The sequence below is a fragment of the Tachysurus vachellii genome, chromosome 10 (assembly GCF_030014155.1).
Source record: "Tachysurus vachellii isolate PV-2020 chromosome 10, HZAU_Pvac_v1, whole genome shotgun sequence".
NCBI classification, from domain to species: Eukaryota; Metazoa; Chordata; class Actinopteri; order Siluriformes; family Bagridae; genus Tachysurus; species Tachysurus vachellii.
In genome coordinates this window covers 10,647,611-10,660,854 of record NC_083469.1, presented here as the reverse complement: position 1 = coordinate 10,660,854, position 13,244 = coordinate 10,647,611, and the positions used below count along the sequence as shown (strand labels likewise).

The 13,244-nt window shown below is 37.9% G+C and overlaps 1 protein-coding gene across 2 annotated transcripts in view; it reads left to right on the top strand.

The window, feature by feature from the left end:
- Positions 1-2,871: 2,871 nt before the first annotated feature.
- esrrb (estrogen-related receptor beta) overlaps positions 2,872-13,244 on the top strand; it is a 49,886-nt gene continuing 39,513 nt past the window's right edge. Inside the window, exons 1-2 of one of the 2 annotated variants that reach the window (XM_060880184.1) lie at positions 2,872-2,962; positions 11,198-11,248. Coding sequence is in view for 1 of the 2 variants with exons in the window: in XM_060880183.1 (XP_060736166.1) it covers positions 6,929-6,978; positions 11,198-11,248 (101 nt within the window). In the remaining variant the exon portion in view is untranslated. Of the gene's footprint in view, positions 2,963-6,868; positions 6,979-11,197; positions 11,249-13,244 lie in introns of those variants that run through there. The other variant, XM_060880183.1, reaches the window with a different exon arrangement.

The following is a 13,244-nucleotide window of genomic DNA, read 5'->3' as shown; positions in this document are numbered from 1 at the left end:
CATGATGATGTGTGCATGATGTACTGTATACTGAACGAGGCCAATGTGCCACAATGAACATACTGCAATGGATGAGCCAAAAGAGTTGAGTGTATTGAAACTCTTTTATGTTAAAGGGGGAAAAAACTTTCTCTCTCTGATATTTTAATCAGCTTGTCTGCAACCTCCATCCTGTGATGAACACCAATGTCTTCACAACACCAATAGCTCACATTGTCATTGCTATCCTTTATAAATACAGTGTATAGCAGCATATTGTTGCCCAGATTACAAGTTTACCTACATTTGAGTCAAAAAGCTTATTTTATTTAGAGTATTTCTGAACACTTGGCCTGTGGATCTTTCATAGTGTCCTAACACTTATTATGTACAAGTGCCAGAACTCATAACAGAGTCCTGTAATGAACCAACACTCTGTTTTCTTCAGTGCATTACTTGACGCTTCACTGTTTAAAAAAGGCTGTGAATGTTCCTCAGGTAAATCTGCCTTAAATAATTGGATTATTGTCCTTTTATTTGGCTGTGTGATAATGGCTCAATGATAAACATTGCAGTGTATGGATTTCCTGTCAGATCCCATGAAGCAGACATCCTCATTTCGCCTTCATACCCCACCTCATGTGTGAAACAGGCTCAATTCAGAACAGCGAGAGAAAACGATAGAGTGTAAGAGAGAGAGAAAAAATAGAAAGAAAGAAAGAAAGAAAGAAGGAAAGAAAGAAAAATAGGGGATCAAAGGTGTATAAAGAAGGAGGAGGTCATGTGCCATAGCTACACTGCACTATCTACTCCAAAATCCATTGAAAGATTTCTAAAACCACTTAGAGTCTGCTGTCTATTTTTGTTAACCAAGTAACTTCACAGGATGAGGTGAAGTGGAGCAAGATACCACCATGGAGAAAGCTCGGTGAGCGTGAGCATCTTCCAAATGAAATTTGAAGATGCAGAAGATAGAGAAGAGTGGACAGAAGAATGACTCCATAGGAGAGCCTGGTATCTGATTCAGTTTGAGCACTGCAAAAAAAAAAAATGCTTAGCTTTTGAATTATGCAATATTCTACAGGGCAGGTTTAAATGGATGCTTGATTCCTTTTGAGCTGAGAACATATTTTATGTGTCTATCCACTCTAAATGTGAGTGATTTTAACTCGGTTTGCCATGATTCTGTAATTCATTCAGGGGGCATCTTTCTGTAGAGGAAAAAATAGCTAGAAACTCCTTTTTTTGTAAAGCAGCTATAGATAAGACCCGGACTAGACCTCTCTATTCTGTGGGTGTAGTCTTCAGTAACATATGAGTCAGTGTGTTTAATATTATATAATACGCTGTCCTGAGACAGGAATTGTTACGTTGATAATTAATAGTAAAACTGTCTGTTGGTAAAATCCACTTACTAGGATCTCACTTTATATTAGTATTGGCATACAACCAGCAATGATAGATTTTCTATGAAGATGTGCATTTTATGTTCAGCAGTTAAATCCTGAGATCTTTGTTTGGTCTGTGTGGAGTTTCAGTTTGGAACCTTTATATAATAATAATAATAATAATAATAATAATAATAATAATAATAATAATAATAATAATAATTATTATTATTATTATTATTATTATTATTATTATTAGTAGTAGTAGTAGTAGTAGTAGTAGTAATAGTATTAGTAGTAGTATTATTATTAGCTATTGTTGTAGTTGTTATACAATTCATACATTAATAAATATGATAAAATGTTAATGCCTGTAATATGAATGGGTTATTACATTAACAATCATAAAATCCTCGCGTTATGTAAATCCACAGACCTATTTATTTATGTATTTATTTATGGGGGGGGGGGTGTTTATGGCTTTAATTAGACAGCTACAAATCTAAGAGATTGCATTCATAAACAAAGACCTCTTTTGAACTCCTTTTGATTCTTGTGAAATGGCGCTCCCTCTAGTGGACCTAATCAAATGATTCACTTTGATTCTTGGATGCTTTAATCAGTTTATAAGATGTTTTATCCACATGGTGGCTTTTAATGAAATCACATTTGTAATGATAAGAACAACAACTATATTTCTCCTTTAGGGCAGTCAGTGTCATTCATGCACTTGGATACTTCTGTATAAATAAATACATTGTCCGTTGTAAATAAATAAATAAATAAATAAATAAATAAATAAATAAATAAGAGTAAAAACAGCTAGTTAAGAGAGTGTGACAGTAGAAGAAGTGATATTTTACTTGTGATATAGATACAGAATTTTGCGCACTGGACCTTGCGCGCACACTGTACCTTTGGAGACCGGAGTGTTTTCTGTCACAAAATGACTTTCTACACGGAAAACAGCCTTCTGACATTATGTACATATCTATTTTATTTTAATCTACTGTTTGGGAGAAGTGCTGGAGTTTAGACGAATGATACACGACACCGTTGCCAAACTCTTAGCTCACCTGGCCTCAGACGCGACGCTAACAGTTATCTCGTAATTTATTCATCGACGGTGGCGTCAAAGCCCGCTCTCTTTTCCCCCAGAACTACGACATGGTTCAAGATTGGCACAGTCTGTCAACCTCTCAACTCTCATTTCGTTTTCCTTTCGGTAAAACTACACGTAAGACAACCGTAACTATTAGTGAAGAAGAAGGAGAAAGGATTTTTGGGGAAAAGAAAGTCCCCGAACGCGTAAACTTCATACCTAAGGTTAGTCCTGAGTTTAAAACTACTCGAGCAATTAAGGTGTGATAAGATTAGTGTGTTGGGATGCAGTGAGTCGGAGCTGGAGGAGGGGTTTTCTCTCTCTCTCACACACACACTCACACACACAGACACACACACACACACACACACACACACACAGACACACACAGAAGTCAGTTTGAAAAGGTAAGCGCAGCCTGGACAGAAGACATCTCTCTTTGCGCACTCACACCTGCATGAGGAGCTCGAAAATGGCCTGCATGTGGGAGAAGGTAGAGTAATTTAACTTCACAATTCTCTTATTTTCTCTCCATGCTGTCATTTACCAAACCAGCTCATTTTTAAATATGTTCTTTGTTTGTTTGTTTGTTTAATTTAATTTGCGCATCTTGGCTTGGCGGGTCGTGTGCGCGCACAGAGCCGCGTGACGCGCAGCGAAAAGTTTTCTAGTTCTTCAGATATCAGAAAACACACCTTATCCGCTGTATAGTGCACTATGGAGCGTTTAGGATGACTGAATCAATCATGTAGAGTATCCAGATCACTCATCAAATCTCATATTAAATTGTAATTGGCCAAAAGATGAGGTCTTGGGGATACTGAGCACTCATGATGCACTTAATACACTCATAATGCACTAAATAGCTCATAGTGCATTTAATACCCTCATGCACTTCACAGGGAGTTTCCCAGGGGAATAGGAAGTAGGATACAATTTCGGAAACGAAGATCGGAATTAAGTTTTTACTGTAATTACTTGAAATCATGACGTTTTTAATTCAGTATTTCTTGTTTTAAAAATATCGCATCTCTCTCTCTCTCTCTCTCTCTCTCTCTCTCTCTCTCTCTCTCTCTCTCTCTCTCTCTCATTTATAGTCTTCTACAGAAGTTACCTTACTTACACATGGTCTCAGGTATAGTTGTGATACAGTATAGCATTGACATCATTTAAGACCACAAAGGAAGAGGAATTGATTTTAGTCAGATTGTGACTATACACTGACCCCTGTCTGCTCCCTCTGTTTTCTGTGTTCACTTCATCAGGAAGCTCCAGTGCACTAGATGGCTAAGTGTCTCTGGCTAGTGCACTGGACTGTGTGGCTTTACACTGTTGACCTGATTTTATATTGTACAGAGCAGTACAGTAAACACTTTTCTGTGACCTCTGTTACAATGAAACTGTCCAACTTTCAATTTCTAGATCTGTCAATCCTGGATTTTTAGCTTTCTCTTTTACGTTCAGTACATCACAAGAGTTTTTATTCACGATTACATATCGACTAAATTCGTATGCCGTTCTGATCAGTCACAATATAGCACAACAAATAGCTGATAAATACACAACATCTCCATGAAAATACATTTATTTTTTCACCTGTTTTGTAATTTGTTACACATTATATATGTTGGACTTGTCATGAATTTTTTCTGCATTTGGATTTCTGTCAGATTTCATGCAATTTCTCTCTAAATCAGGGATTAAATCAATACCCATATATCCATGTTTGACTAGAATGAGGATCTCTGATGCTGCCTAAATGTGATTTGTCTTTATATTTATCACTTACTATAATACTGACTAGTGTTGAGTACATGTGTAAGGCAGAGTGTAAAAATGCATGAGGCAGCACTTTTTTGTGCAGATCCCATACGCCTGCCACTTAATAAGCATTCCAGAGGGATTCTCTCCTCCCCTTAAACCAAATCAGGTGGATTAAAATCTCGGATGAATGACCTTTAATCCCATGTTTTGCAATTAAATTACAGTAGATTCCTAAATTCCTGAAACACCAGTCAGCTGTTTCATATGCACCACAATGTTGATGTATATAAAAATAGCTCTTTTTTTTATTATTATTTCTTTTTTATATTTATTTAAATGATCATAATTCTTAGGGGTTTTATAAGCAATTTTACATGCATATTGGAGCAAACGTGTGTTTGGTGTCTTAGCGTTTCTACCACATATATACATATAATATAAGGAGACGTGTATAAATACCGTACTGTAATTATTCTATCCAGATTTGAGAATATTTAAAGGAAAATAAAAAAATGTCAGCACTATTGATTTTGTCTGGATAAATGTAATCATTTTATTTTAATGCATCGTTTGGGTGTTGATTCAGATTCTCAGATGACATGAAGGACTTTGATTTACACTTTGATAATATTTTTATCCTTAGCTGTCATGTTATACGAACCTATCGTGCACTTCAATTCAGCTGTGATGTCCACCTGAATAAGTGATGTTTTATATGCAAAGTAAATTTGAAGGCCTGCAGTAGAGCTTCAATAGAGCCTGTGATGATCAATAGGGATTGCATGATGCTTTCGTATTGATTATGGAAACGTGAGCAGATGAATAGGATAGGACCGGTTTCTCTTAAGGTTATGCTGAACCGTTTAATAAGAAGACAGCAATTCCCCCCACCCTCACTGCCTTCTGGTATATTCCAGCTGAAATCCGCACAAACAAATAGAAAACATGCAGCTCTTTAGTTAGTTGGTATAAGTATGAAGTAAATAGACGAGCAGCTTCTGAATTTGCATGGCATGCCTCAGTCACAGCAAATGCTCTATAGGATTTATTCGGTTTTGGTTTTGTGGGACGCAGACAGTTACATCTGTTCATTTTACCCACTGCCTTTGCCAAAGCTCCTTTTTGGATGATACGGTGTGCCGTTGCTTTTATAAAATGGGATACAGTATCATGGAGACGCTCATCAACTGTGAAATGGTATCTGCATTCCCTGCATAGTTCCAAGGCTTGATCAACAGTGAGACACTGGTGTTTTTGAAGCCCCGGGACACTGAAGACAGGCAAGGATTTTCTGCCGCCTTAGAAGCTGATGGGTGTCCAGCTTGAGTTATTACTTGAAACATTTCTCACACATACTCTGAAACTTCCACAAGATGGTCACTGTATCAGAGTGCGCACGAAAAACCTCACACACGCTCTGATTTATGGCCAGAGCTGCAATACACTGATTATTGATTTGCCACTTTTCTTTTATTTTCAGTGTGTGGATTTGTCCAAACATCCAATGTGTGCTTTTAAAAAAATGATCTGTTTTCTCCTTTACTTATTTTTTGTCAAATTCAGAAATAAATATTGGTATAAAATGAACTAAATAATTATACAGGTAAATACAAAAGAAACCGTACATTACCTAAAATACCTTTAAATACTAGGCATAAAATATAATTCTCAGTTCAAGAATACACATAATATACAGAAATGAATTCTCTTCATTTATAAGCAATAACTCATTGTTTAAATGTGATAAAATAATATCTAACATTTATTAAGAATATAATACATTATTTTTCTCATTTCTAGGAACAACAGCCATTTTGTTCAATCTGGTCATTTGTAATTTTTAAACTAGTTGCTTTAATTGTATAATTATAAAATTGCTATACAAAACATGTAAGGAAAAAAGTTTTCAAAAGTTCATCTGTGTTTATTTGACCAAAAATAACCCTTTTGATTCTTTTTTTTTTTTTTTTTTTTTTTTTTGGTTTAAGTTAATATCTAATGACTGCTGCAAGTGTGTGTGTGTGTGTGAGAGTGAGTGTGTGTGTATGAGTGAGTGTGTGTGTATGTAGTGGACTATGTGATTGTCTGTGGGGGCATTTAAGCAACCAACTCCCCCACCCCTCAGCCCCCACCGGCCCTTCTCCCCACCCCCTCCCATGTGTTCCACCAGCGCTCTCTGTCGCTTTAAGTCCTGCCCCCCGGAGCCAGCCAACAGCAGCTGTTCCATATTCATCAAGCCCTTCAGTCTTAAAGAGCCCTATCCCGAGCATGGAAAGAGTCATTTCTCTCTCTCGCTCTCTCACAGCCACTCCATCTTACTGCGCTCTCCCACCTCTGCTGCTGCCTCTCTCTCTCTCTCTCTCTCTCTCTCTCTCTCACTCACTCCCTCTCTCTCTCTCTCTCACCCCCCCTTTAGCTCTCTCCCCCCCTCCACTCTCACACATCCTCATCCACACACAGACATATACACACGTGCACACACACTACTAACTTACACACACACACACGTGCACTCACCCACAGGCACACACTCTGTTACCTGTGCAGACTGGGGGGTGACGTGCTGCTGGCCGCTTCTGTTTTTTTGCCTTTTCCTCTGAAGGTGTCTGCCTCATCCTTTTTGGGGGGGAGAAGTAGGTGTCACTTGTTTCCTCTTTCCTCCTTTTCTGCTTCCTGGAATGCTAAAACTGGACTGATGGACGTTTCAGAACTTTGCATCCCTGATCCTCTCAGCTATCATAACCAGTAGGTGCATCTTTCCTGTCTTTCATTTCTGCTTTATTTTAACCCACCTCACTCACTGCGTTTCCTTTACCTCATTTTATTTTATTTCTCTGTCTTTCTTCTACTTTTGTAAAAGTATTTGTTTGGGAACAACTTTTTACTCTTATTCTAGAGGTTTTGCACTTTTAAACACACACAGACACACACACACACACACACACACACACACACACACGCACATTCTCAGTCTTTTTCTTTTGTGGTAAATGAGGCTTGAAGACATTATTAACTACAGGATAGCAGGTGCTCCGAGCTTGCTCTGTGTAGGACGCAAAGAAATCCTTCTCCCGAAAGCCGGCTGTTAGCTGTGTGTGGCACTCTTTGCACATTGCATTAACTGCGTAGCCAATCAATTAGAGACTCCTTAATGTGATTTCCTTTTATTTGTATGTTACTGTGTAAGTGTGTCTATGTGCAATAAAAAGAAGAAAAAAAAAATCAAAGAATTCTGACGGTACTTGTTCATGCAGGACAAAAAGAGTAAAGAAGCTGGTAAGCGGCACTCAAGAGTCATGCGTGCTGATAAAGACGTGGTAATAAAAGAAAGGAGACAAGGTTAAATAGATCCCAGGGAGATTGGTTGAGCTAGGATTATTTGTTGGTGGAGAGGGAAAAAGGAAAGGATGATCGCGGGGATATGTGCTCGCTGCGGTGCGGCTCTGGACTCTCACACTCCCACACTCTCACCCCTGTCCCGCTACACCGCTACTTCTTAAACTTCTGTTTTTAAACCCCCAGTGCGTTCTCATTGCCATCCACTTTTAGTATAATTTAACACTAATTTGTTTGGAGTATTGTTTCTGCACATATATTTTTAGGAGTCTTATTTTTAAAAAAGTATTTTTCTGTACCTTTTCTTTCATAATGTTTAATACTTAACCAATTTAATCAGACTATTATAAATACCTACATATACATTTTAAATAGCGTGTTCTTTCCTCCTGTCCTAGTGCAATATTTCTGACAATTTATAGCCGTCAGAAGTTAATTTATTTCTTTATTTTTGTGCTCACCAAGTAATCTCTACATGTACGGATATATATCATGTTGAAAGAACAATCACAAGCCATATTGAAAGCACTCATAATTTAAGACGATAACTCTTTTCACGCTAAAAATCCAATCATCCAAATGTGTGTGTTGTTGTGGCCGGATTATCATAAAATGATACACACCGTGGCAGCCTGAAAGATTGATATGATTGAAAAGAGTAATGGCAAGTAGCTCAGCTCTATGGATTTTTTTTTTGATTCTGCGACGTATAGGATTACAGAGACACCGAAGGAATGGAATGAAACAGGGCTAAATTGACAGTCCTGGTGTGTGTGTGTGTGTGTGTGTGTGTGTGTGTGTGTGTGTGTGTGTGACCACGCTGTGCCCCGGCCGAGCTCGTTAACTCCTTAGCCACGCATATTTTAATCTGCTTTGTAGCACTAAGCAGGATTAGAAAGGTTCAATAGAGCTCTTTTCTAGATACACACAGGACAGCCTTCGAGTCGAACGTACACACTCACACACTTTCTAAAATTGAATCATAAATCCGAGAAGGTTCTGCCTGTTAAAATGGTAGAAATTATTTCAGAATGTACATGTAGGTATAGCTTGGTGTTGTCTTTTATTTTCCTGTATGCTGGTGGATACTTTTTTCCAATTTTTCAATTAATATGTACACATTTCTATTTCATTATCAAGTGTGTGTGTATGTAAATATAATGAATGTTAATATGGAATGTATTTTCTGTATTAATCACTTAATTTATTTTGCTTCTACAATTTTACTCCAAACTTCTAAGTAATTAGTGGGAAATGTAATTTTTTTTTATTTTTTTTTTTTTGTGGAAAGTCCACATTAATTTAGCAAAACAAAACAAAACAAAACAAAAAACACACCACAACATTTACAGCTAAATAAATATTTATTTTACACCTATTATTCTATTTATGCCTAAAAAAAACATACCGACTTATGTACACTTTATACTATTTTACATTCTTACCTGTCTAGTTTTTAAAAAAAATGTTAATGTAAAATTATTATTTATGTATTTTTTTTTTAACAATGATGTTAATCATATTTAAAATGTATAACATGCTCACAAATACAGAGGGAACACAATTTTTAAAATTGTTACGTACACATTTTTAGGTAAAATTTGCTACACAAAAGCTGATCATATGTGTGTACAAGAAAAAGCAGAGCCATACAGTGTAATTTATATTTTTATATACACTGTATATATATATATATATATATATTTATATATAATTTTATATTTCTAAATTGTGAGGTTATAATATTGGCTGTGATGCACTACAGTGAAGTGTTTAGTAATGCAGGATCGAGGCAGTGTGTAATCACTGGCTCACATAGACATTATTAAAACACGCGACAATAACATGCAATGGGGAAATAGTGAAGTGAAATTTTCTTACATGGAGAGAAGGAAATTTGATCCGAATATCAATAATATGTTTAGGTGTGTGTTCTGTGTGAATCAGTGAGTTAGCTGAACATCAGTTTAGTGTGTGTGTGTGTGTGTGTGCTTGTGTAAAGCCTGCGATTCTTTTATAACATGCTCACAAATGCAGAATGCAGGGAACACAATTTCAATTTTAGTCTAGTCTATTTATAATAAAATTCCTTTTGTGTATAGATTAGATTTTAGGTGCTTGTGTCTGACATGGTTCCAAAGTACACCTCAAAGCGATTTATTTCTCTATTCAGTGTGATTACCTCTGTTTCATTTGGCTTTTGTATTAGCGCTAGAGTAAACTAGAAAAAAACTAGAAAAACTGAAACCTACTAGCTAATTGTAAAACTGGAAAAATGAGCTGATTATTAATAATTTACCTTGTTGGAAATTAAGATGAGGAAAAACAGAGAAATCGTTTCAGTTTAGGTTTTGAAAAATATAATCGCCTTTAATTTGTCTAATTCAATTAAATCGTACGTAACTACGGAGATTGATTTCGACCAAAATGTTCGACTGCTGTTCAGTGTGAGTGTGTTGAGTAGGCTGTTAGTGTGATACCGGTGAATTCAGTATAGATCTCATACATTGAGCTATCGTTTTATTCACACTGATCATGTAAATAACATATTTATTTATATCAGATGTAGAGATCTTATTGAGGATTAAATATTATTGCATGACATTTTTGTTGTGATAACACCAGCGAGTGTGAAATGTTTGTGGACCTCTGTTGTGTTTGGGCCATGTGGGAATCATGTTTGTCTGTTCCGCTTATTTTTATAGTGTCTTCTTTGTTAAGTTTGCATGCCGGAGTGCAAGCAGCAGCTGGGGGGATATGTCTCTGTTTATTGCCCCTCTCGAGCTGTTATAGCGCTTCTTTACCACTCCAAAATCTGGCAATATTGTGCATTGTCACTTTGAGTTTTTCTTTGCTCTTAGCATTCACAATGAGCAAGAATGAAAAGAGACAAGACTTTTCTGTGTGTTTCTCACTTACTGACATGCCTATCCTGTTTTCTCACTCACACCGTTCCCTCCTCCCGTGTTCGTCTACAGCCGAATGACAGTCCGATTATGTATTACTGTGGCGAACCTCCATAAGCACTCAATGATGAATTACACTTAAATTTGTTTGACTTCATTCCCGAGTTGGCGCATTGAATGCTTAAAATGCACATCCCACCTACTGCTTTTGCTCTTTTTTTTTTCCCACCCTCCGGCTCCTTTTTTATTGTATTAGCTGTTGAGAAAACAAGGCAACGGAATTGTATTAGTGTATCTTAAGTTAAAAGCTCCTTGCTCTTTGACCAAGTGTTTCAGTGCTATTGGGTTAATCAGATTTTTGCTGTCTGCGTGGAGATGCTATCATGGCTAAGCAGAGCAGCCCCCCACTCCGACACTATCCAGATGGGATCGGCTTACCGTAATTTGGTTTCAGAATACATTACCCACATGGGCCTGTGGCTGCGCTCGACCTACCTTTCCCCTAAACCGAGGGGTTTGATGAGTCCAGGCCGCGCGTGTATGAGCCCACAGCCGTCTGACTGATCTATGGCACGTGTTTCATCTCAGCTCTCTTTCTCACACAATGTACAATGTTCACCCTCTGTAAAGAAGTGCTAGGAAATGACATGTGCATTATTTTATTTATTTATTTTTATGTATTGCTATAACTCTGTTTCTAAACACATCTCCTTTACCAACAGGGCCTCCTTGTCCCATTCTCTGGCCACTCAGAAGGAGCCCTCTCGCTTCTGGTAAGCCGTGCACAGCACGCTCATTCCTTGCACTGTAAATGAATTGACTTAGTGGTTGTGCACCCGTGTGGCACACATGGGACGCTTGCCTCCCCTGAGGTGATTTGGGATGCGCTCTATATTGACCATTGCAAGCCTGCATTTTGTGTTGCACATGCTTCAATGCGATTTTTTTGTCTCTTACTTTCTCTCACACACTCATACATTCGCAGACTGATACAGTACAAACAGTATTTTCATGGACATCTCATGTATGTGTTTATGTAGACAGTTGGGTTAGTTGGTTATAACATGACCTTATTGAGCTGCTTCTCGTTGAGCGCTCTGCAGTCTCATTCCCTCATTCAGCACTCTCACACCTTGCGGCAGCAACCAAAGAAGCCCTCGTCACCGTCCCCTCTCATTCTCTCGAAGGTTACCTTGGCATCTGAGCCTCGCTGTGACAGTGTGTTTAAAAATAAAGCGGGGTCCATTAGCGCACTGAGGATAATGTCTGCCTGAGATGGGGCCAGATCACAGCGCAGTCTGGGGGCCTCGCATCCGCCTGCCTCCACCCGCCCGCAAGCAACTGCTATCACTGACACCGTGCGTCAGCACATCTTCCTGTTGCTACAACACCAAAAGGGCAGTCACGATTCACACACACCTTCTCCCACTTGGAAAAACATGAATGAGCTTAAAATGATGAGTTTAAAGTAGATTTATTTTCAAATAAATGTTTTGCAAAATATAATCCACTGCCTCCAGGATAAAATGTAATAAAAAAGTGACGACAGCGTAACAGTCAGTGCTGCAACTTCCATTCAGTGTGAATATGAGTTTCACAGCAATAGTGTGGATGTGTGCAAACCACACTGTCACTGTTTGCACAAGCGATTCTGTCAATCCCACAGACATCACGAAAACGATCCTCGTCCTGCTTTCTGATTTGCTTCCTAATTAAATGTTTATGGAGGGGAAAATGCTAAGTCCGCTAATTTACACTTTGTGAGGATGAGGGGGACGAACCACAACGTGCGTTGGGTGGCTATGTGAGCATTTATCAGAGAATGTTATTGGTATTGAACACTCAGCCATTTGAAGGTTATGTTTCTGAGCAGTAATTGAAATGCAAAATAACATTAGGATCGATGGTTAGCTCTGTTTATTTATGAAATCAATATTGAAACGGTTCGTCACAACACAGGCTCTGATTCTTCCTGACAGCCAAACTGAGTGCACGCTGCACCCGGCTACTGCAAGTCGTTCAGCCCCTGTAAAGCCCACACCTATACTGTCTCCACACACACACACACACACACACACACACACACACACACACACACACACACACACACACACACAGAGACAGAGAAACAACAGAAGGGAAATTTCACAGTGGTTTCAGTAGTGTAGTTTGAGTTGTGTTAGCATAGCACAAACGAACAGGCTAAAATTTATTTTTTACATTTTGTAGTATCCATTAATTATCTATAACTAATTATCCATAAGCTCTATTCAAGTGTGTATTATATGCAATAATATTCTGAGTCAGGAGTTTTCTTTTGCCTTTATTTAATTACACTAATATGAATATGTTTTTGTTTAGCAGAATAATCCAAAGCCATTTAAACCAGCTACAAGTCAATTGGGTTGTTATTGTGATATTCATCTTCTCGATTAGTTTCCGCATACATCTCGTATTTCTTTTTCTTCAGGTTTATAGTGCACCACACAAAATGGGAGCATAGTACTGTACACAGAACTATGAGCAAAAACATGTCAGTGCGAGACATGCGCTAAAAAATGCAATAAATACACAGGATAGCGCACGATATCTAGAAGCGACGACAGAGCTGTTTATCAAGTCCGTACATAATCATATGTCACATATCATATGTAAAATTACAGAAGTGTCACTTAGGCGTCTCACTCTTGTAACTTTTGAAACTTGTAGAAAAGTTAACCTGTCTAACTATCAGTGTGTTATCTCAAGCACATAAATCTTAGTCCGTTA